The 22,436-nt window shown below is 49.6% G+C and overlaps 2 protein-coding genes across 10 annotated transcripts in view; one reads left to right on the top strand and one right to left on the bottom strand.

Annotated features, from left to right (window-relative positions):
- THADA (THADA armadillo repeat containing) overlaps window positions 1-22,436 on the top strand; it is a 326,811-nt gene that overhangs the window by 267,608 nt on the left and 36,767 nt on the right. For 6 of the 9 annotated variants that reach the window (XM_032877945.1, XM_032877944.1, XM_032877943.1 and 3 more), the window contains 5 exons: window positions 751-1,130; window positions 1,736-1,854; window positions 2,199-2,271; window positions 4,991-5,144; window positions 7,830-7,961. In XM_032877945.1, coding sequence (XP_032733836.1) covers window positions 751-1,130; window positions 1,736-1,854; window positions 2,199-2,271; window positions 4,991-5,144; window positions 7,830-7,961 — 858 coding nt within the window. Of the gene's footprint in view, window positions 1-750; window positions 1,131-1,735; window positions 1,855-2,198; window positions 2,272-4,990; window positions 5,145-7,829; window positions 7,962-9,111; window positions 9,116-17,539; window positions 17,657-22,436 lie in introns of those variants that run through there. The other 3 variants (XM_032877947.1, XM_032877946.1, XM_032877950.1) reach the window with 3 other exon arrangements.
- Window positions 14,358-14,977, bottom strand: LOC116879571 (protein S100-A10). The gene has a single exon (XM_032877953.1). It carries the CDS (start codon window positions 14,916-14,918, stop codon window positions 14,625-14,627), a length of 294 nt encoding a protein of 97 aa, XP_032733844.1. The 5' UTR covers window positions 14,919-14,977; the 3' UTR covers window positions 14,358-14,624.

Here is a 22,436-nt window from a genome sequence, read left to right as displayed (position 1 = left end):
GGAGAGTCATGTTCCCCTCTATGACACCGGACCCTAAGAGGGGGGAAGGATATCCAAAGGAGGGCAGCTAGAATATCGAGAGAAGACAAACCCCACCATATGGGGAATCGTTGGAGGAAGTAGGGGTGTTTCATCTGGAGAAGATGGGGGCTATCATGCCTGGGCTCACTGAGAACCTCCAAATGCAGAATTAGGCCAATGAGTAGATTGTCTCAAAAGAGGGTGGTGACACTTAGATCGCCTAACAATGGAATAAGCAGTCTGCCTTGTGAGCTCCAAGTCACTGTATGGGCAGAATAGGAGCCTTCGAGGAAGGGTCTATAGAGGGATCTGAGCCCCTAAAGGAAGTTTGGACTAGATGTCCTTTTATCCTGCTGAACTCTGAGGCTAAGTGATTCAGGAGGTCCCGGAGTTCATACCTATGAAGTGTTGGGGAGGGGTGCCAGGAGCACTTTTCCTGATAGCAAAGCCTTTTGTCCCTCCGGGGGAAACATTATGAATTACTGAATAGAAATTGCTTCCGGGCAAATGTAGTAAGTGACTAGCCCGTTTAGGTTCAGACTTCTGGTTCATGCCTTCAAACTTCTGAACCTGCATGGGCTGGTCACTTACCGCATCATTCCCGTGAAATCTGCTCAGGAAAAACATCTGGTGGTTCCCATCCACATACCCAGCGCCTTGCATTCTTCACTGCCCTTTTGTGGGACTTTGAAGTGATCACCTCTTTCCCTTACTTGTTTGCTTTTTCAGCTGTGGAGCATGTTGGCTTCTGGGAGGACGTCAGGAGGATCATCTCACAATCCGAGCTGATAACGGGATTCCCCTATTCCTTCACGGCACCGGGCCTGCCCCAGTACCTGCAGAGCCTCACCAAACTAGCCATCGCCGCAGTGTGGGCGGTGGCGGCCCAGGCTGGAGAGCAGGCAGAGGCCATTCCCATCTCCTTCTGTCAGCTGTTGGAGTCCTCTTTTCCCGAAGTGCGCCTGCTGACGTTGGATGCCCTGCTGGAAAGGTTCTCTACAGCGGCCTCTGGATTAGGAGAGAAGGGACTGCCACCCTTGCTGTGCAATATGGGAGGGACATTCTTGATGTTGGCTATGAAGGAAAAGCACCCAGAATGCTTCTGCAAGGTAAAGTCTCTGGTGTGCAGACCCTCCCCTTCCACTCCCCACGCTCTTTGGCAAGCTGACAGTAACAAGATCACGTAGGCGGGATTGGATTGGGCTTCCCCAGAAACAATAGGAAGGAGATGCCGCATCCAGTGGGCAAGGACTCTCTTCGTACAGTGCTTGTCATGGCTTCGGCACGGAAGGGCACTAAAAACGGTGATGACAATGGTAATGATGATGGCAATAAGCCAAGATAAAGACCAAGAGTAAGCCACTCAGCACCCCAAGAAACGCAGCACTGAAAATTGGCTGTAGAGCGTGGCATAGGGTAGTGTTTGTCAACATGGGTGTTGACATGGGTGGCCACCTGGAAAGCATCATCAAAAGGAAAAGGCACTGGCCAAGGAATCAGGGCATCCAAACTCTGATCCCAGGTCACTAAGGTCCCTTGGGTATGTCACTGCTCTACCCTGTCTTGGTTCCCAAAAATATTAAGGGGGAAATAAGAAGACAGTGAAGCTTTTTGAAAGCTACACCCCTTTCTTGGTATAAGTGATGATTATTTGGCTTCTGGAGACTTTTTCCTGAGTATTTTTTTTTTCCCCCCATGGATCTGACACACACAGATACTGAAAATTCTCCATTGTATAGACCCCAGCGAGTGGATTCCCCAGACCGAGCACTGTATCCACCTCACCCCAAAGGAGTTCCTGATCTGGACAATGGATATTGCTTCCAATGAAAGGTTTGCCCCCTTTGCTCCCTCTGCAGCCTTGGCCGACATGTGGTCCTTCCCAGCAGTCAGTTAAATAATGGACTGGGGCACAGTCCTTACCTAAGGGCTTAGGACCTATGTTTCCTTCTAGATCTCAGCCTAGGAGCATGTTCTAAGCTCAAGCTATAGAAGGAGGTCAGAGTTTTCACATTAATAACCAAGAGGTAATTACTTCTGGAAGCATCTGTATGGCCTTGAGATGAGCGTTTCCACCATTCACAATGGCATGGATTACAGACAATCAACAAGAACCCATCCGTATGCAAAGTGCACTTGGTTTTATTTTCTGTGTGTTTTTGGCTTACTTTTCCTAGGTCTGAAGTTCAAAGTGTAGCTCTGCGACTTGCCTCCAGAGTGATCGCCCACCAGCTGCAGATATGTGAGGAGGTAAGGGTGGCCTGTGGCCCAGGGTCTGGGGTCTTTGTGCTCTTCTTCACCAGGGGGGCATCAGTGAACGTGAACTGTCTCAGCAAGCAGACTCAGTGGGGCTGGGTGTGTCCCTCTGCAAAAGTGTTATTCGCGTGGATGTTTCACTTTGGGTATAACTTCTGTAGAATTTTCTGAGCACCACCATCAGTATTTCTTTTCTCTTGTTCTGGGCACGCTTGATTTGAGTCCATGAGGGTTACACAACCTCTTCTCCTATAATACACAAACACACACACACACACACACACACACACATACACCCAAACCCTTTGTTTTTTCCTATTTTTCTAGCTAGACTCTAAAAAAAGCGAGTGAGCAAGTCACGAGGATTGCATCTTGGGCAACGAAGTATGAAATACATCCCTAAGGCTTCAGTGTTCCCCCTGGAGCATGGCCCAGCTGGCCTTGTATGGGGGCCTGAATGTGCCCCTTCATCTCATGTGTCCTTTGGGGGAGAGGTGGAACCGGAGTAACCGAGACAGCTTCCCGGGAAGATGCCTTAGGACAAATACAAGTACACTTGGGGCATATGAGAAAGCTGCCCCCAGCAGAGAATTATTAGAAGTAGAAGGCAGTCGGTACTACAGTAAAGTTACCGGCCGCTCTTGGTTACATGTGCCCACGCTGTGATGGTGACAGCATGACATCCCGGGTTCCAGTTCCTTATGGTGAAGCAGCACTATCAGAGGTGTGGGAGTCGGGGAGAGGAACAAATGAGAGGGACAATGTCACAAGCAAGGAGGAGCATTAGACAGTGACGTTAAATGCCCCGTTGTGGAGGAGGCTGGAGAAATCCAGAGGAGGAAGGGAGTGCGGAGCTGCTAAGAAGACTTCACAGAGGAGGTCGTTGTATTCAGAGAGTGGCGGCTGGGCAGAGGGGTCTGAGGGTGAGAGCTCAGCAGATCCACGGTTGCCGTGGATCATTCAGAGGCAGGCCGGGGGGCCCAAAGCTGGCTGGTCACTAGGAGAGACAAGAGCCCGAAAAAAAGTCAGTGGTGTGCGCCAGGGGTTTGAAGGGGAGAGGTTTGTAGGAAGGGAGAGGATTTGCTGAAAAAAACTGCAGCCCAGAAGGAAAAAAACAATTCCAATAAAGCAGTCACAGGGCAGCCTATCCCATCCGCTGAAAGATGTCGTTCTCATCTCCAGGTGTGCCTTAACCAGTAGTCGTGTGCATCTTAAAGGCACTGCTTGGTACTTGAATGAAGCAGTATTTGATAAAAATTGGGAATTTTCTAGGTAGAGAAAAAGTAAGCAAACCATAGAGAAATGCATAAAAGAAGTTCCCAGGAAGACCTGGGAGTCAGCCTCTTCCTCAGGGTCCCAGCTGCTCCTCAGTTCAGTTCCACAGAGGCCCATCAGTGGTTATTTTGAACAATTAAAGAGGCTTCTTTGATAGGGGAAGGAAAGTACATTTGGAACAATAATCCCCTTTCTAGAATACATAGAAAACCAGGGTTTAAAAGACGGAAACAATCCAGATGTCCATCAACTGATGACTAGGTAAGCAAAATGGGGTATGTCCATTCAAGGAAATATTAGTCATAGAGAGTACAGATACAGCTAAACCTGTAGCGCGCCCGAACCTTACAAACTTGCTGAATGAAACAAGCCGGTCACGAAAGACCACATACTGCCTAGTTCAGTTTATGCGGAATGTCGAGAAGAGGCAAATCCGTAGAGGCAGAAAGTAGATAAGTGGTTTAGGGCTGGGGGTGGGGAGCTGACAGGATGGGGGATGGTAACTAAAGGGGCCAGGATTTCTCTTCTTGGTGATGAAAATGTTCTAAAATTGACTGTGGTGATGGTTGTACAAACCTGTGAACATACTAAAAACTCGACTATGTACTTTACATGGGTGAATTGTGTGGTGTGTGAATTGTATCTCAAAAAATAAAGCTGTTGCTTTAAAAAAAATAGAGCTTTCTTTGAACGATAATGTTAGTTAGGGTGCTGCTTTCAATGTTTTAGCGGAAACTCATCAATACAGTGGCTTAAACTAGATTCACAGCAGTCAAAGCAGATAATGGTGGCATGACAGTATTGGGTCCCTAGACCTTTGTACCTTATTCTGCTGTTTTCAACCAGGCTTCGATCTTATGGTCCCAAATCGTTGCTCTAACTTCCACCATCTTGTCCTTATTCATCTAGCAGGAAAGAGCAACTCAGGAAGTAAAGGTCACACTTGTTTTCTAAGGCATGACCCAAAAATAATATACCATTAGTCAGAACTTAACCAGTATTACTCCTAAGTGCCAAGGGGCCTGGGAAATGTAGTCTATATGCCCAGCCCAAAATTTGAGGTTCTGTTACTAAAGATAGAAGGAGCATCTGGCTCTGGGAGACAGCAGTATTATTTGCTGCCGTAGCCTTTGCGCAAAAGGCTTGTCTTTACTGAAGCTGTCAAACACACCGACCTTCTGATACACCCATGTGCATCACAAAGACTCCAGGAACTTTCTTGCTAGTTCTAGTGACTCTATTACTGAAAGACTGGTCACACTTTCTTCCCTGGGCTTGTTTATTTCTCCCTAGCTGGGTTGGAAAAGCAACTAAGAAACTTTTCTTCCCCTGTGCTAAGAGCTAATTTGCATGTCCAGTGTGGTGTAGGTGGCTGGCACCTAATTCCATGTCAGCCCCTAACTGCATCGCGGACCTGCCATACGCTTTGTGCTTTCAGACCAAGGACTTCGTGGCCCCCACACTGAAGCGATGGGTTCAGCTGGTTGCCGCCTCCTGTGGAGAGCACCTTCCCACAGACTCCAGGCTGGCCGCTACTGAAGCCCTCACTAGCACCGCACCGTTCTTGCTCACCAGCCCCCATCCTGTTCTTGGTAAGTGCACCGAGCCCAGGGAGCGGTCCAAGGTCCATTGAGCTCAATGAGCTAAAAGCATGAATAGATTACTCCAGGATAAAAAGTGGGGGAAGGTGAAAACTGACTGTGTGCTCTGTACCTTTCCATCTCTCAAATGTCTTCCCCCAACCCTCCCAATTCCTCCTTTTTCACAACAACCTCTTAACTGACCTCCTTTCTTTCCATCTTACCCCCAAAGCCAACTCCTTACGCTTCCAAAAGCCTGTGCGGTCTTTCTGAAATACAGAAGTGATCATTTCACGCCACTGCTTAAAGCCTTTGAGTGGGTTCCCGTTGCCTTCAGGATAAAATCCAAACCCCCTTTCACATGACTCTGTGCCCTGCCCAGCCCTCCCTGCTCCTCGACCACCGCTCCTCAGCACAAGGCTCTGTGCATGCTTGGTGGAGAACAGTTCTCGAAACTGACTGCTGCTTGAACGACTTCTGTTTGTCTTTCAAGACTCAGCCTAAATGTCCCCTCTTCTAGGAAGCCTGTTCCGTTGATCTTGGTGAGAAAGGGATGGGACAGCCTGAAGCCAGGGCGTTGAAGAAGAAGAAAGGACAGGCTCAAAAGGTGTTTAGGAAGTAAATCAATAAGACTTGGAGGTTAACGTGAAAGGAAGATTCAATAATTAAGAATAAGCCGTGGTCCCCACATCCACAGAGCTGTCAGTGGAGTTGTGGGGAAAGGATTTACAGAATGAAGGAGAGAACTGTTTTTGTAGGTGGTGAGCTTCACATTTTAAGCATTAGCACAGTTCAGACCAATGAAATGTCTCGTGTGCCTGGATCCCTCTGGGAAACAAAGTTGTCTTTGATAATCCTTTTAATTCTTTCTTCTAAGCGACTTCCAAGCATTTTTCTTATGCCCAAAGGAGGACTGGAAGGGCCTTCGGTGATGGTGACTTAATCATCCGACCCAGAGGAGTAAGAGCAAAACTTCACCAAAAACTTTGGTGAAGCTTCTCTAGTGAGAATATCATTTGCAGCATTTTCTGGGTGACTCTGACTACTATAACACTAGCTCACAGCAGGCAAAACGTGTGTGGAATAACCTAGAATACTGAGTGAAATGGAGTACTGGGTAAAAGCCATTGGTTCCTAATTAATTTCTGGAGCTGGCTACAGCATTCTAGGCAATAAGAGAGGAGGTCAGTGGTGGCTGGTGGCTGTAAGAGCGTGAAGAGAAGGTACAGAACTGAGAGACAATGGACATAAAAGTTCGTGGGGATAAGCCAAGGACAGAGCGAAGTCATTTAAGGAAAAAGAGAAATCGAAATGGACTAAAGAGGGAAGATTGAGGAACTCAGGGGGTATAAATGACCAAGTTAAGGAAGAAAATACTAAAAAAGGAAAATATTCAACCCTAGAGAACAATTAGAATGGACAGTTTCTGAAAGACTGCGTAAAATGTAAAGCCAGATTTATAACAGAAAAGAGAGAACGAAACCCCAGAGAGAATGTTGCTGTTCCTGGTATGACTAATGCATCTGTGTCTCTGGTCCCAGGTTCTCTGTGGGCAGACGAGAGAGAGGACAATCGAAGGGGAGTTCTTAGGACAGGGCAGGTCCCCCATTGAAAGGCTAGGAGTGATGAGTGGTGGTCTTCTGTGGGCCTGCCATTGTGCCCCTGCCCAAGCCTGGGCCCATCCCCTGTATAGCACACATGCTTTCTATGAGGCCCTGCCTACCTGTCACCTCCCTCCTGAAGTCTGCCTCTGACACACTGGTCCACTATGATCTTTCCTTGCTGTGAGGCACAGCCAGCCATTTCTGCCCCTAACTCCTCCTTGCCTTGTGTCTTCAACTTGATATTCCTTGCTGTTGTTCAGGCACATGTACTGTCTTTTCCTGTCCCATTGTCCACAGCAGCGCCTACCACAAGGACCACACAAAGCTCCTGCCAGGACGGGTTGTAGTCAGAGGGTGGCCCCCACATGGATGTGGCATGGGCTATCCTGCGTGGTTCCCTGCCCTTTTCAGCGCCTACTCCCCCCACCCCCATAAAGTGTAATCTTGATTGAAACTTTGCTTTCAGAATTTATAAGCTCAAGCAGTCACTCAAATCAACACTGGGCTCATTTCCCCAAAACATTCTTGATGCATAAAGTTTCATTCCTGAGAATCGTGAGTCACTGTGGACAGCTGGGCCCATTGTGGACAGCTTAGTCAGCCGGGCCACACCTTCCAGTGGGCCTTGCCTAGGGCTGCTTGCCTCCAGAAGCCTTCCCCCTCCATCCCAAAAGACATTTCCAAATCTGACCCCTTAGGGCCCTCTCTCTTCCAGTGTTAATCTGACTGCCAAGTCTTCCTCTCTTGAAATACCCAGGAAGAAAGACATGGCTATTGCTCATTAAACACTGCTCTCATCCACCACGGATTGATTGATTGATTTTTAAAGATTTTTATTCATTTATGCATTTGAGACAGAGCATGAACATGGAGGAGGGACAGATGGAGAGAGAAGCAGGCTCCCCGCTGAGCAGGGAGTTTGACCTGGGACTCAATCCCAGGACCCCGAGATCATGACCTGAGCCAAAGGCAGACGCTTGACCAACTGAGCCACCCAGGCGCGCCCCACCCCCAGCCCCAGGATTTAAAGCAGTATCTGTACCTGCCTGTAAATTGAACTGTAGGTAATTTGAATTCCTTTTGGTCTTCTCAGGATTGCAGGATACTCTTGCTCTCTGGAGATGTGTCCTCAACCTCCTGCAGAGTGAGGAGCCGGCCGTCAGAGATGCAGCCACGGGAACGGTGGTGACCGCCATGTCACAGGGAAACACCTGTCAAGTAACAGGTATGGCGCTCTTACCGTTCGGCTGTGCCTTATGGCTCTCGGGCAATAGCTGCACGCTTTTTCTGTGCATAGCCAGAGAGTGAATATTTTAGCCGTTCTTGGCCATTCGGTTTCTGTCTCCACTCTGCTGTTTTAGTGGGAAAACAGCCCTAAACACTAGGTAAACATGGGCGTGACTGTGTTCTGATAAAACTTTATGGACAAGAACAGGCAGCTGTCCAGATTTGATCCACTAGCCATAGTTTGCTGACCTCTGACGCTTAGGACGTCATGGAGGAAAATCATCTTCAAAGATAGAAATCTAATAAGCAGTGTTGTTAGCTGGTTACATTGTCATCCATTTTAAATAAGGCTGAGTCGTGATTATCTGTGTGGTTACATAACCTGGGAATCATAGATCCAGCATTTTCTACTTCTGTTAGTTTTCACATGTGACAGAAACAGATGAGTGTGAGTCACGTTAACTGGGAGGAGAAGCAGGGTCACAGCTCTGGACAAGTAGCCAGCTGGGAGGTTGTCTGCTCTGGTGGACGTGGATTCTCTGCACTCCGGTTGTTGGGAAGGACTTTGGGGTCAGCCATCCCAAAGAGAAGCCAGAACACCACCTGGAGGCAAGACATCCCAGGCTGAGCACACTAGACCGCAAAATGGGAGCGGGAGTAGCCATACAGGGTTTGTAACCGACTCGAGGCTCCTCGTCCCAGTGGCTGGGAGTCCTGGAGGCTCCCCTTGGAATATGAACTTCCTCATTCTAGAGTCCTCTGTTGTCATGGCATAGGTGCGAGAAGCTGAATTTTTAATAATCTCTTGGTGATGCTGCTCCAGGGCAGGTTTGGTTGGGACCTGCTTTGCCTCTCGTGGGAAGACATACAGCTTGATTCTGGGAGTCATGTGCAAGAAGCCCTCCCCCACCCCCACCTTCCTGGCCTGTCAGAGTTCCTGGATCTGTAATTCCGCCAGGAGTGATTCATTCCTTTTTCCAATTGCGTGTTTCCCTTAGAAGGACACACAGAACGCCCAGCAAGTGCTCAGTAAATATTTGGTGGAATACAGTATGCACGAGATTTCTCTAGGACCCTCTGCACCAAACATGGGAAGGGTGACGGCATACCGAAATTCACCAGTGGACTTATTCCCTCCTAATCTTGAGAGTTGTTACCCGACTACTTTTATTTCTTTCAGAATTTCTCCAAGTTCACCTACAGTAAAAGTATATTACCATGGCCTTCCTCCTTCTAGTTTGAATTTTTCCTCAAGAAATACAAACTTGTAATTACATATGGAGTGCCTTTCACATGTCAAAATCCATGTGTAAAAGCCTCTGAGGGAAATAAATATAAAAGGCTACCTATTTTTGTATTCCCCACCTTGGCCTATAAAAAGAGGATCTAAGGCGTGAAAAAGACAAGGATTCTACAACAGTGAAATGTAGTGTGTTACCCTGGACCAGAGTTCCTGTGCCAGAGAGATGAAAAGCCGTACAGGAAATTTCTGGAACAACTGACAATATTGCAATATTATCTGTAGATTAAAATCAATGTTAAATTTCCTGAATTTGATAACTGTACTGTGGTTTTGTAAGAGAATATTTTGTTCTCTGGAAATACAGAACTGAAATATTAAGGGGCCAAATGGGGACGCCCCCTGCTACATACTCTTCAATGGTTCAGGAAAAATAATCGTGTGAGTGTAAATAGTAAACCCAGATCTGGAGTTACTATACTTGCATCTTTTCTGTATATTTGAAATTCTTTCAGAATTTAAAAAAAGTTTGTTCTTTTTTTTTTTTAAATCCAATTCCACCACTTGAAAACAGCAACACAGGATATATTGTCAGACCACCTAACTGGTTTCCCAACAATTCAGCCCCTGCTGTGACTCCTCTCCCCTAAGTTATATGAAAACATCCTGCCCATTTTAACTCATTTTGAGTGAATTTTCACGTCCCCAAAAATCAAACCCAAGCCAGGTTCCTCAAAGGTTCAGCAACGTAATGTCACTCGCTCAGCACTTCCTCATGGGTTCCTTGTTCGGCTTGGTAGCAATGCTGGGGCAGAAATCCTTAATACAGCTTGATTTGCTCAAGCGAAAAATACACATCTTTCTGTCTGGGACTGAAAGTAGCTGAAGGCGGAGGAACACCTCTGATTTTTCACTTTATTCAGAAGTTCAGTCAGCTGAGAACAATATCGTCTTGTTTTGACATTTCTTGAGGATATCAAGCCACTGATGGTAACTTTTCTCGTTTCTCCAGCGTGCAGGGATTTGGTAGACTGTATTACTAATGGCTTGCTCTGTGGTGTTCCAAGTTATGACTATGGAGTCTTGAATAGCTCAAAAATACAAGTCCTTAATTTTGTCCCCACATCAGTGGCCTAATGAATGCCACGGTAAAATATTACTATTAAATCATAGTAATATTTAATGTCTTCTTTGAGAAGGCTAAATATTGTAAAAAAAAAATTAATTCTCACTTTTCCTCCTAAGAATATAATAAAACACAAGTACTCCCTGCTTCTGAGACCCCATCCTATAAACAAGGACTGGATGTGGACAGAGAGCTTTGCATGTACATTATCTGATACTGTGCTGGTTGTGTGGGGACATGCAAGGTGCATCTTGATTATGTGGTCTAAGGAGGTCCCTGAGAGTGGGCTTGGCCCAAAAGGCAGGGTAAATGGGGCACAGATGGGAGCATTTCAATGCAGAAGAAGCAGCTAGAGCCGGAACTTGGAGTCAAGGAGAACTTGGGAGCTGCCTGGGGGTCTGAGGGGCCAGAACACAGGGGACCCTGAGGCCAGGGCAATGGGGTGGGAGATAAAGCTGGAAAGGCAGGGGCATGTACTCTTGGGGTGATTCTGAACCCCAAGCTAGGGACCTCCTTCTGTAGGTGATGGGGGGCTGGAGAGGTTTTTTAATGGGGGAGCAGTGTTTTCGGCCACATGTTCGAGGGGCTTTCCCAGCAGCAGTGTGTACGATGGCCTGGGCCAGGGGAGGGAGGGAGATCTTGGCCCAGAGACCAGCCGGGACTGGGTCGCGAGCCACTGGCAGTGGAGACAGGATGGCAGGCGGTCTGCGGGTGCTGGTGGGAGGTGGGAGAGAAGGGAAAGCAGAGAGGTCTTCAAGGCCTCGGACCTGTGAGGTAATTGGAGAAATGCCTAGACGTGCCTCTGGCACCAATGTAACAGTTGAGCCTTACCTTCTAGGAAGTGAAACTACCAAGAGTCAGGAAGCGTGCTTAGAGGCCACAGGGCACTGTGATCTGGGACAGAGACTTCCTCAGGCCTTGGGGAATTAGGTGATGGAAATGAGAAGACGAAAGGGGGCCTTCCTCTGCTGTGGGAGCAGAACGCACTGGCCTGCCCAGCACACTGCACAGTGACCCTGGGAGCCGCGGCTCCCACGGAAGGGGCAAGCGTCAAACCAGTCATTCAGACTGTGTCCCCAGCATGTCACTTTGTGCGCGGCTGGCTTCAGCTATGGATTTGTGGCACCCGTTGGGTAACGATTCTGGGCTGCCTGGAGACAGCCCCATGCTTCAATAGCCCTCATGACGGTGGATTTGTTGTCCACATTTTTTTTAAAGATTTTATTTATTTATTTGACAGACAGAGATCACAAGTAGGCAGAGAGGCAGGCAGAGAGAGAGGAGGAAGCAGGCTCCCTGCCCAGCAGAGAGCCCGATGTGGGGCTTGATCCCAGGACCCTGGGATCATGACCTGAGCCGAAGGCAGAGGCTTTAACCCACTGAGCCACCCAGGTGCCCCGTTGTCCACATTTTTTGCCTGCTGACCTCGTGCGTGTGCTTCTCCCACCTGGTCACCTGGAAGGAGAAACCCGCAGCCCGTCAGTGACTCTCAGGCACCCCCAAGGCTCCCTCAGCTTTGCAAGCAAGACCCACCCCACCTCCCTACTCCTAGGTCAGCCACCGAGAGGGACAGCAGAAATGGCATTTCTGGACTCAGGAATGGGGGACTGAAACTTGCAGCCAGGACAAGAAGGGGTACGGGCAGGCCTCAGGTGGGGCTCCCCCTTCTCCTTTCCCTGCTCTGACCTTACTGTCCTTGACAGAGCGGGAGACATCAGCTCAGCGGCCCCTGCTTTGCTGGGCTCCCAACTCACCCGAGCAGCTCGCTCATATCAGTCCCGTTCACAGCAGGATTCACGGTGGGTTCCACTCGGACAAGGGCTTCCACTGGGCGTGGGGTGGTGGTGTGGGGGACCAACCTGGACAGTATGTACATTTAACTCACTAAATCTCTGTGATTCTCAAGTTAGGCTGACAGAGTTCTGGGTAAAAGCAGCAGGGGAGAAATTTGAAGGGCTCCAGACCCCATACCCATTGTCAGTGTTTAGGTTGAGGAAGGATGACTTCTTAGTAGCAACTTCTCATGTAAGAAGTGTAAAGGACTTTTAAGAGAGAGAGACAGGTGCATGGGCATGTGCGCGCACACACACATGGAAAGGGAAGCAAGCCCACCTGCCCAAGCACAGCTGATGGTTCTTTTCCTTGGACGACTGGTTCGGAGTACTTCCATCCCTCTCTCCCACCAGGCTGCTTACCCACAGAAAATCATGTAAAACTTCTGCTCATCCTGTCCGATAAGAATCTTCTGTGGTAGCACATTAAATCCCACACCCCACCCCAGCTTCCCAGGTTCTCCCCTTCACTGAGCCCCTGCTGTGTTTTCCTCACGCCATCTCGTCCTTCATGGTCTACTCTCTTCATGTAGCTTTGTCTTCCCAACTAGCCCACGAGCTAGACACTCTCCCATTTGGTCTACTGTGGGTGCTCCGTCTGTGTTGACCACGATAGGCTGCCTGACAGTAACTGTCTGGTCAGCCCCGTGTTCCTAAGGAGATTAGAGTGCCCTCAGAACCAAGGAAGTGCCCCAAAACTGGCAGCCTGGCAAGAATCGGCTCTAAGGCCAACCAGAGCGGCAGTCCCGAGTGACCCACCGTCTGGGTCTCGCAGGGGAAGAGCTGGCAGCCCTTCCGTACCACTCAGGTCTGGTCTCAGGCTGCGGGGCCAATGAGCCAGCTGGGGGCTGCAGGGACCATGGCCCTGGGTTACCTGGGAGATATGGCAGGAGTGTCTGTGCTCGGCACAGGGACCCCCGGAGACGCCGGATTCACAGCAGAGCTTACCAGGGAAGCAAAAGAGCGGGACAGGAGCAGAAGGTAGAAAAGTTGAGACTCAGACGTTAGAGTACAGGGCTGTAGGCGGCTAGTTAGTTGGGCAGAATCGCAAGTCATCGGGCCTAAGGCACGGTGGAGAAGACAAGACCTAACGTCTGCCCCGTTTCCCCCAAACCATGTTCCTCCCCCAGCACGCACACCCCTGCCCGCTCGCACACGTGCATCCATGCACAGCTGCCTCCCATGCAGAGCCCAGGAGTTGGCACGACAGTGCTGACACATCCCAGAGGTTCCAAGCCTTGAGCAAGCCGGGAGGGAGGCTGGGTCACTTTGACATTACACAGGGGCCCCGCAGTGACGGCTGGTTAGCAAAGCCCCAGAGCCGTGGGGCTTGAGCTGAGTCACGGGCAGCTCCACCCCCGGAACTTCCAGAACTGAAAGCCAAGGCCATCTGCCCACCCAGCCTCATGCCTGGGGGGAGGCCCTGTGCTCTTGGGAATTCCCAGGTGGTCCTGGAAGATGAGCCCTCAGAACATGGCCTCCCTCCTCCCTCTGCCTCCCTCCAGCTTCTGCCTAACCTGCTCACAGGCCCTATCCCCACACCGTGTCTCCCGTGCTATGGCGCCAGAGCCTGTCCCACATGGAGGTCGTTCTGCTCCGCGAGTGTTACCCGACGTGTGTGTACCAAGCACATTTTTCTGGAGCAGAATGGCCCAAAGTAGAGAACCACTGCAGGAGGACGAACCTGCCCACTTCTCCAGGCCTGACCTGCCTCTCTCATTGCTTTTGGGCTGTTTTAAAATTCTGAACTGCTTTTCTCAGTGCTCCTTTCATGCCTGCCTAGATGGTCCACAGCTTTTTCTCTTACTGTTAAGTATGAGGCCAAAACTGGTGACATCACGCATATTCGTTGAAGAAATAGTTATAAATTGCCTGTCCTCCAGGCTTGTTTCATGCGCTGGCGTGAGCCGCCATTAGCTCTCTCCTGGACTTCTGCAAAACGTCCCTCTAGGCCTTCCTGCCTCTGCTCTCACCTACCTGCCATCCCTTGCCCAGAAGGCCAGTAATGGGAGTAAGTCAGACGACGTTGCCATCCCACTGAGAGCTCTCCCTTGGCTTCCCTTCTTTCTCAGAATGAAAGCCAGCTCCTAAAGTGACATATAAAGCTGTACCCGACCTCACCCCTGCTTCTCCAACCCCATCTGCTGTGCTCGCTCCCTGTCTTTCTCTGCTCCAGCCACTCCAGCCTCCCTCAGGTTTTTTTTTTTTTTTTTTTTTTTTTTGAGGAACTAAAAAAAGGAATTTGTTTATTGAGGGCAAGAGGATGCAAACAATATAAAAATCAAAAGCTTATCTGACTTTTCTTTATCTGCTTCTCAAATGGGGGTTGGATTTTATTTGTACATTTTCTGAGTGTCCCCAACTGCAAATGGAATCCTTTATACAGGGGGAAGCTGTGGGACAGATTCCTTAAGAGACCCTTTGGGAGAACTCTCATTGGGCAGGAGTGGTGCTCAGTATCGCCTATTTCTTTCCCTTCTGCTTCATGTGTACTACAAAATAGTCATTGCATGCAATGGTGAGCCCTGCGATTAGCGAGAAGAAGCTCTGGAAGCCCACTTTGCCATCTCGGCACTGGTCGAGGTCCTTCATTATTTTGTCCACGGCCAGAGGGTCTTTCTGATTTTCCAAAAATCCAGGGAACTCCTTTTCCATGAGTACTCGCAGGTCCTCCTTTGTTAAGTAGCCTTTATCACCAGCAAACTTGTGAAACGTGAACATCATGGTTTCCATGGCATGTTCCATTTGAGACGGCATTTTGGTGAGGTCTGTTGAAACCTTGGCCGGAGGCGCAGCAGGGACGATTGGCTGGCTGGGACGCCTCCCTCAGGTTTTTTTAACTTGCCAGGCTCATGCCAGCCTCAGGCCCTTTGCACTAGCCACTTCCTCTGCTTGGAATGGTTTTCCCTGGTCCCACCCAGCTAACTGTCCGGTGGTTTCAGTCTCTGTTTCAGTGTCATCTCCGCAGAGAGCCTGCCTGACCACCAAGCTTAGAGTAGCCACCCATTCATTCATCTACTGGTTTAACACTCCACGTAGTCCTTTCACAGTCTTATTTTACTGTCTGTTTACTTTGTTCGTAGTGTCCCTCTACCAGAATAGAAGCTCCAAGAGGGCAAGATTTTTGTCTCTCCTGCTTGCTGCTATATTCCCAGAACCTGGCACGTAACAGATGCGCAGCAAAAAAAACACTGCTGGGATGATCAGTTGGATGAAGGAATGAACGAATGTGTCCTTTACAATAGTTAAACACAGTAGAGAGATCAGTGTTTTTAGAATCAACCTAAGGCAAGGGAGGTAGAGGTCTTTGGATTCTCTTTGTGATGAAATTGCCTCGAGGTGGCAGGTCCTTGTTGCTGCGAGCTAGTCTGCTACCTTAGGCCCCACGTCTTCCCAGAGACAGTAATTCGATAAGGAATGGATGGAGCACCTGCTGAGGCAGGGATGTGACCAGCCAGGGGAGAGTGCTAGTTGATCCTCAGGCCCTGGTCAGGGGACCGGGGCCAGTGCCAAGTGGAACCATCCGGAATGCCTAGAGTTGGTGGCAGCCTCTCTGAGGACAGAGGCCCCTTCCTCCTGGGGCCTCTTCTGGTGGTCTCCTCCCAACTCTGAGTCGGCCAGTGGCAGGAGGAGGGAGATGGAGAATATCACCCAGCAGACACTCTTGGCTTCTTCCAGTTCTCACAGCCACTCTGAGATATTTTACTTTTGCCTCCATTTTAAACACAAATCAACTGAAGTTCAGGGACTTGAAGCAGTGGACCCCGGGTCCCGTGGAAGAGATGTGTCAAGCGGCGATGGAGCTCAGGATCCAGAGGGACAAAGGCCTTGAACATTCAGCACTTCCTCTGACACAGGAAGGGGACTCAAAACCCAGCCCTCTAGGTTTGGAGCCGAGGATTGACTGAAGAGGGATGCTGAAGGTCTTCTAAATTCATTGTTGCGTTTGGAAGGAAGACACGAGAATCAACCCAGGAAAATGTCTTGGGGACCCAAGAGCTCAGATAAAGCTTGCCCTGAGGAAGGTGGTGAGGGTGGGTGTGTGGGAGGTAGCAGGAGGTCCTACATCAAGGCTGATTTGTCCCCCCTTCCCAAGGATCCTCAAGGAAGGGGATTGCGGGACTTGAGGGTTTTAGATGTGGAAACCAAAGGCCAGGGAAGGTAAATTATTTCCCAAGTGTCACATAATTAGTGAGAAAAAGGTCTAAAACCCAGGTTCACTGAGACACAAAGCAGCGCTCCTTTCTACTGCTCCTCAGGCCTCAACTTCTAGAAGTGACAGAAATGTCGGGGCGCCCTTGAGAATAATCTGGACTGCCGGGATGGGGTCAGGGGATGAGGTAGGAGCTGTGCGGTAGGCACAGAAGAGAGGGAACACTGCCTTGGAAAGAGGGCCTGGAGGAACTCCAGCATCACAGGGGTGGGAAGAACAGAGTGTTCTACGAAACCAGGCATCTCCCAGCAGTAAAACCACACCCTGCAGTGAGCCCTGACCCCTCAGCCTTGCTCTCTCCTGGGCCTCCCTTTCAAGGCCTCTGGGTGTCCATCCGTATTGTCAGTAGGGGAGGAAACACAACAAGGCGGGAACTGCAGTTTTAACTCCCAGGTGGACCCCTGGCAGCTCGCCAGCAGAGGGTGAAGGGAAACAGGGAAACAGCTGTTGGAGGAGGGAAGCTGTCAGGAGTCAGTTCTCTCTTCTCCCAGTGCAGCCCCACTCACTGCACACCAAAATGCCTTCCCCATCACTGTGTCCCTGGAAGCCTGGCCGTGACGTTCACCTGCATCCTGGCGAATGCGTCACTGGCAGCTGGCCCCCGATGTGCAAAAGCAGATGCTAACTAACGCTCCTGTCTTAAATCTGGGAGCAGGTTGCCACTGCCGCTGAGTACCCTGGCCAGGCCTGGTTGCTGGGGTGATGGGATTGTTTCCATGACCTCCCGGTGACTAAGCCCCAGAGAGACAACAATGGGCTTCTCTCGAGGAAATGAGGGTCAGTTCTGCATCATTTTGCCTCCACTGTTGCTGCTCCTGAAAGCCAAGCTCCCTGGGCCCAAGGTGACTGACCCTGAGGGTGATGATAAGCCCACAGTCTGAGGCTTAGGCTCTCTGGCCCTGACGTGCTTCGTCAGGGCAAGCCCAGAGTCCGGTCATCCTTATTCTGCAGGTCGGGCCTCAGTTCTGAGCCTAAATTTTCCTCAGGCCCCACCACGGTGCAGGATTCCTCTTCCAAAACTGTTGCGAACAGTCGTCCTTTTGGACCCTAAGCCAGTCTCAGGAGTTAGCATTACCTCTGTGTCAGGGTGACCAGATGGATCCCCATCTTCATCCCCAGACCGGCCAGCCGCACCCCCCTCTTCCCACCCCACCTCCTCAGGGAGTGCCCTCTGTCCACACCTTTCATCCATACCAACCCGGGCACATGACCCCTTTTCCCGCCCAGATCTGTTCACCTGCAGACTGGCCAGAGGATGACCTCCTTCTTCCTCTGGTCCCCAAAACCAAATGAGGGTCAGACCTAAACTGTCACAACCTAACTGCCCAAGTAAGTACATCTGGGCACTGTAGCAGCCCTTCATTCTTCAGCATCCTGCTGTGATCCCAAGGGGAACGAAGGGTAACATCAGAGGTAAGCTCTCATTCTGCCCACGAAACCCCAAGTTTGGTTCTCAAGTCTCTGAGCTTGACCGCCCAGGCTTCCTTGCTCCAGCGGCTCTCCTTTGAGCACAGGAATCCACCGGGCAGAAGCTCCTGCAGGCCGAGCAGAGTGGGAGGTGGCTCTGGTGGTGACAGGAAGTAGTCTTACCTGCACACGTGCAGTGTGTGTGAGTACCTTTGGATACACGTGTGGGCTGGTGTTTTGTAAATCTGGACGCCTTTCAGGGTGGCTCTCTGTAAAGAAGACGCAGAAGCAGTTTGGACGTGAACAGGTACACTGATGTCATGAGGAGACGGGATTGCGAGGAGATACGCTTTGGCTGGTCACTCAGACATCATCTAACTGAGCGTGAAATCCTCGTGTCGTTTGGTAATCCAGGTGTTGGAAAGTGGTTTCTTGTGAAGCTGGTCTGGGGAGCAAAGGCGGAGAGCATCAAGTGAGAATTGGAGACAAAGGTTGGCCTTGACTGCAGCTTGCCTCCCCCTACACTCCCCTTCAGTTTCCCTCTCCACTCACCCCCACCTCCAGCCAAAATACTCAAGTTAGTAGAGTATCACCAAGGATCTTACTTTGGAGGCCTATCTTGAGATAGACTTTCTGAAGTATTTTCTTGGGATCTCAAGCATGAAGCCTCTGGTGTTTTTAGTCAGGGTATTTACAGATTTGGCACCTGGAACAGAGACCCAAGTTAAAAGTGGCTTAAAGGAGGTAGCAGCTTGGGGCACCAGGGTGGCTCAGTGGGTTGAGCCTCTGCCTTCAGCTCAGGTCATGATCTCAGGGTCCTGGGATCAAGCCCCGCATCGGGCTCTCTGCTCAGTGGGAAGCCTGCTTCCCCCCCTCTCTGCCTGCCTCCGCCTACTCGTGATCCCTCTCTCTGTCAAATAAATAAATAAAATCTTAAAAAAAAAAAAAAAAAGGAGGTAGCAGCTTCTTTCACCCTCCTCACATAAAAGGCTCATGAGGTGCCTGGGGGCTTCCGTCAGTTAAGCATCCAGCTCTTGGTTGCAGCTCAAGTCATGATCTCAGGGTCATGAGATCAAGCCCCACATCGGGCTCCACACTCAGCTTGGAGCCTGCTTAAGATTCTCTCTCTCTCCTGCTCCCTCTGCCCCTCCCACCCCCTACTCCCACTGGCACACGCAGGTTCTCTCTCTCAAAAAAAGAAAAAAAGGCTCAGTATGCCGCTGTGGTGGTCTGCAATCACCAGGGGACCCCCCCCCCTTCTTTCTTGGTGTTTTGCCATTTTCAGGTGGCTCCGTCCCCCTCATGATCCGAGTTGGTAGTTGCCCTTCCCACTGCCAAGCCGCAGTCCAGTGAGTGGGGAGGAGGGAAGGGAACGCCCACCTAGACATTACAGACACCACCTCTGGGGGTGTCTCATCACCCAGGGCTTAGTCACGGGCCACAATGCTCAGCAAAGGAAGCTCACGGATGTGAGCTAAATGGACATGTATACGGCCGAGAGATCTATTTTCTGTGCAAGGAGGGACGAATGGATTTGGGGAGATAGGACCTTCACTTCTGGCCATTTCCCACCTTCTTACTTTCACACAGGCACTCATTAGTGAGTTTCTGGAGAGTTTTGGCTGCTTGCTAACAGCTGGGGACTCGGATAAATCCAATAGAGCCTCTGGCCTTAGCTGTTGGGCCTCTACCCTCTCAGCTTTTATCCCAGCTAAAGTCAACAGGTTTCCCTTTATTGACATCCGTATTTTTTTAGTAGCTCTCAGAACCATTTTATAAGAAAAGGCAGTAATCGGTAGTCAACAATAAGAACTTTCATCCCCATTTGTTTACCAACTTGACAAGTTTAGTTGCTTATCCCCAAGACGTTTCTTCAGACCACACACAACACCCAAAATGCAAAAAAAAAACACACACAAAAACCAAAAAACTTCATTAGAAAACAAGACACCAGGCTTTGCGGTTGCATTACCCAGAGCCAGAAGTTACTAGAAAGATACCTATTTAATGGGGAGGTGGGGGAGAGCACACTTAGAAGAGACCCAAGAACAGGAACGCGGAGGAGAGAGCCCCGAGGCCATCTCTTCCCACACTCCCTGCGCCTTCTCTCTCTGTGCTTCAACCCATATTGGCCCTGTGCCTGATGTGTCATCTACTTACAGAAATGTTGCTCATTCCACAGGCCCGGCCCCCAGGCCCTCCTTTCTCACAAAGCCTCCAGGCCTTTGTCTCTCTCTCTCTCTGTCTCTCTATCTATCTTTTGGTCAGATCCACACCGTTTAGCTCTTCTGCGGTTTCTTGGTGAGGATCCCTCCCACACTGTAATCTTTTTAAGGGCTGGTTCTCCATCACAGTGAAGCTGGATGTGTTAAATTCTCTGCTAGCTCACGTCAGGCTGACCTATTGCTCTTGAAGCATGGTTTTGGGGGATGGATGTGTGCCTGGGGTTTGAGGTGAGCAGCTACCTTTGGGTGGGAGGCTTCTGCCCAGCCTCATGGGGAGCCCCCAGAGTGCCCAGTGATCCAGCTCTGGGCCTTCAGAGTCAGGCTAAATTGGGGTGGGTTGGGGGCACCTGGGTGGCTCAGTCAGTTGAGCATCAGACTCTTGATTTCAGCTTAGTGCTTGATCTCAAGGTTGTGAGTTCAAGCCCCACTGGGCATTGAGCCTGCTTAAAAAAATAATAATTCATTAATTAATTAGGATGGGCTGGCAGGGGCTCCCCAAGCAATGCGGTCCCATTATACCAGAAAATGAAATTCACCTCTTCTTTTAAAAGCCCATCATAGAACACAGTGGTCTGCCTCCAAGTCTCAAGTGCATTAATTTGTTTCAAAAGTAGAAGAAAAAAAAAATCATATTCTTGCCCCGTCCTCCTTAATCTGTTCCAAATGAGAGCTTTGAGAAGGAAAACTCCGCAGGACTTACTCTGTTGAGCAAATTGATTTCTGCTGTGGAGGGAAGCTTGGATGGGGGCTGGAGGTAGGAAAATATATGGAACCTGACATAAAAGATTGGTTTTTGTTTGGAAAAGGATTCGGGTTGTTTTGGGGTTTTGAGTTACAGCTTGGGTGTGTTTGAAGAAGCAGAAGTGAGCAGCACCTCGACCCACAGCCTTTGTGGACTTTTCATTCAGCTCCTCCTGCCTGGGCTGGTGCCTGTGAAAGATGCCTTGCTTGGCAGCGTGGCCAGGAAACCTTGCTTCATAAATAACTCCCCAGGGGAGACAGGAGTGATAACAGACGTTTTAAGTGGGAGCCGAGCTGCCTTCAGCACTTAGGGGGGTGTGCGCAAGTCTGGCTCTGGAATTCTCCTTGCCAGGGCAAGTGAGCCCTCTTCAAGTTTTCAGTTGGGTTGCTCTCGTTTTATTATTTCTCTAACCTCTCTAACCAGCGTGGTGGCCGAGGCTCTGCTTCTGAGTTCTGTTTTTATTTTTCACACTCTATTTTTGTACTTCGAAACTGCGGTTATAAAGTATACACTCAGAAATGTTGGCTCTGCACCCACAAGACACAGGAGGCTATCCAGATGCACAGTGTGGGGACTGCTCCCGGTAGGGCCCTGCCACCACCCCTGGCCTCTCCAGGAGGGACGGGAGGGATGGGAGGGATGGGGGACAGCAGTTGCTATAAGAGACTGTTCGGCGGGGAGCAGAAATCTGGCCAAGATTTGTAGATTTGACCCTGAGAAACTGTCAGGACTGTTTTTCTAGTGGCTTCCCAAGCACACACAGAATAAGAGGTCAGAACCCTTCGAAGCAGAATTCCCAGGTTCCTGTAAAGGGTTCATTCATCTCCTTGCGTGCAGTTGTCTGGGCCCCCATCGTCCCTCACCATTGGTGTAGGCACGTAAAAACTGCCAGCAAAGCAACCATGTTTATTTGATTGCCCTCGTTTGCTGGAAGTGGTCGTCACATTCTTGTTACCGTGGAACTTACAAAATGGGCATAAAAAGTCTTTCCAAGTGCTGACCTCCTTCTTGTGTTCTTCCCTGGCCAATTCCAGCCCTTTCTGTTATCTTTTTTCCTTCTTTTTCTTCAGGCTCCTCTCTGTCCTTCCCTTCCTCCAACCGGAATAGATCTAGGAATCTCATGACATTTCCACCTTGGCTGCGAGCAGCACTGGTTCTTTTTGAATAGACTTGTCCATAAATCTTAGATGGTTTCTCATCTTTGAAAAAGCCGCTTCTATCAGCAAGTCATTATTCACATGTACAGGGCAGGGGAAAGTTCACCAAATTTCAAACGTCTATTTCTTTTCACTCCATTTTACGACATCTACTCCCCAGAAACCACAGAAATTTAAAAATACTAGTCCCAATAGGCAAAGTGCCCCCTGACATTAGCTTACAAGAACGAGGGCTGGCCACCTGGGGATGGGAGAGGGAGGGGAGGTTGGCCTAGATCGGAGCTAATAATTTCCAAGTCTCAGAGAACTGCAAGCCCACTGTTCTCATTCTAGAGTGGTGGATTCGGTGGGCAGGGAGCTCTGGGAAAATGGGTGATATTTATAAGGAAAGGCCTAATGTAGCTGTTACTATAAATTAAAAATAAGGAATACAGTATAATATAGCTAATGGGCTAAAATGTACTTTAATTCCACATGATATCGGCTAGAAGAGACCTGAAGGGAAGGGTCAGTTTGGAGCAGATGAGAAGA

This window comes from Lontra canadensis, unplaced genomic scaffold (assembly GCF_010015895.1).
Source record: "Lontra canadensis isolate GAN:19392208 unplaced genomic scaffold, GSC_riverotter_1.0 scaffold61, whole genome shotgun sequence".
Lineage (NCBI taxonomy): Eukaryota > Metazoa > Chordata > Mammalia > Carnivora > Mustelidae > Lontra > Lontra canadensis.
This window is presented reverse-complemented; position numbering and strand designations above follow the sequence as displayed.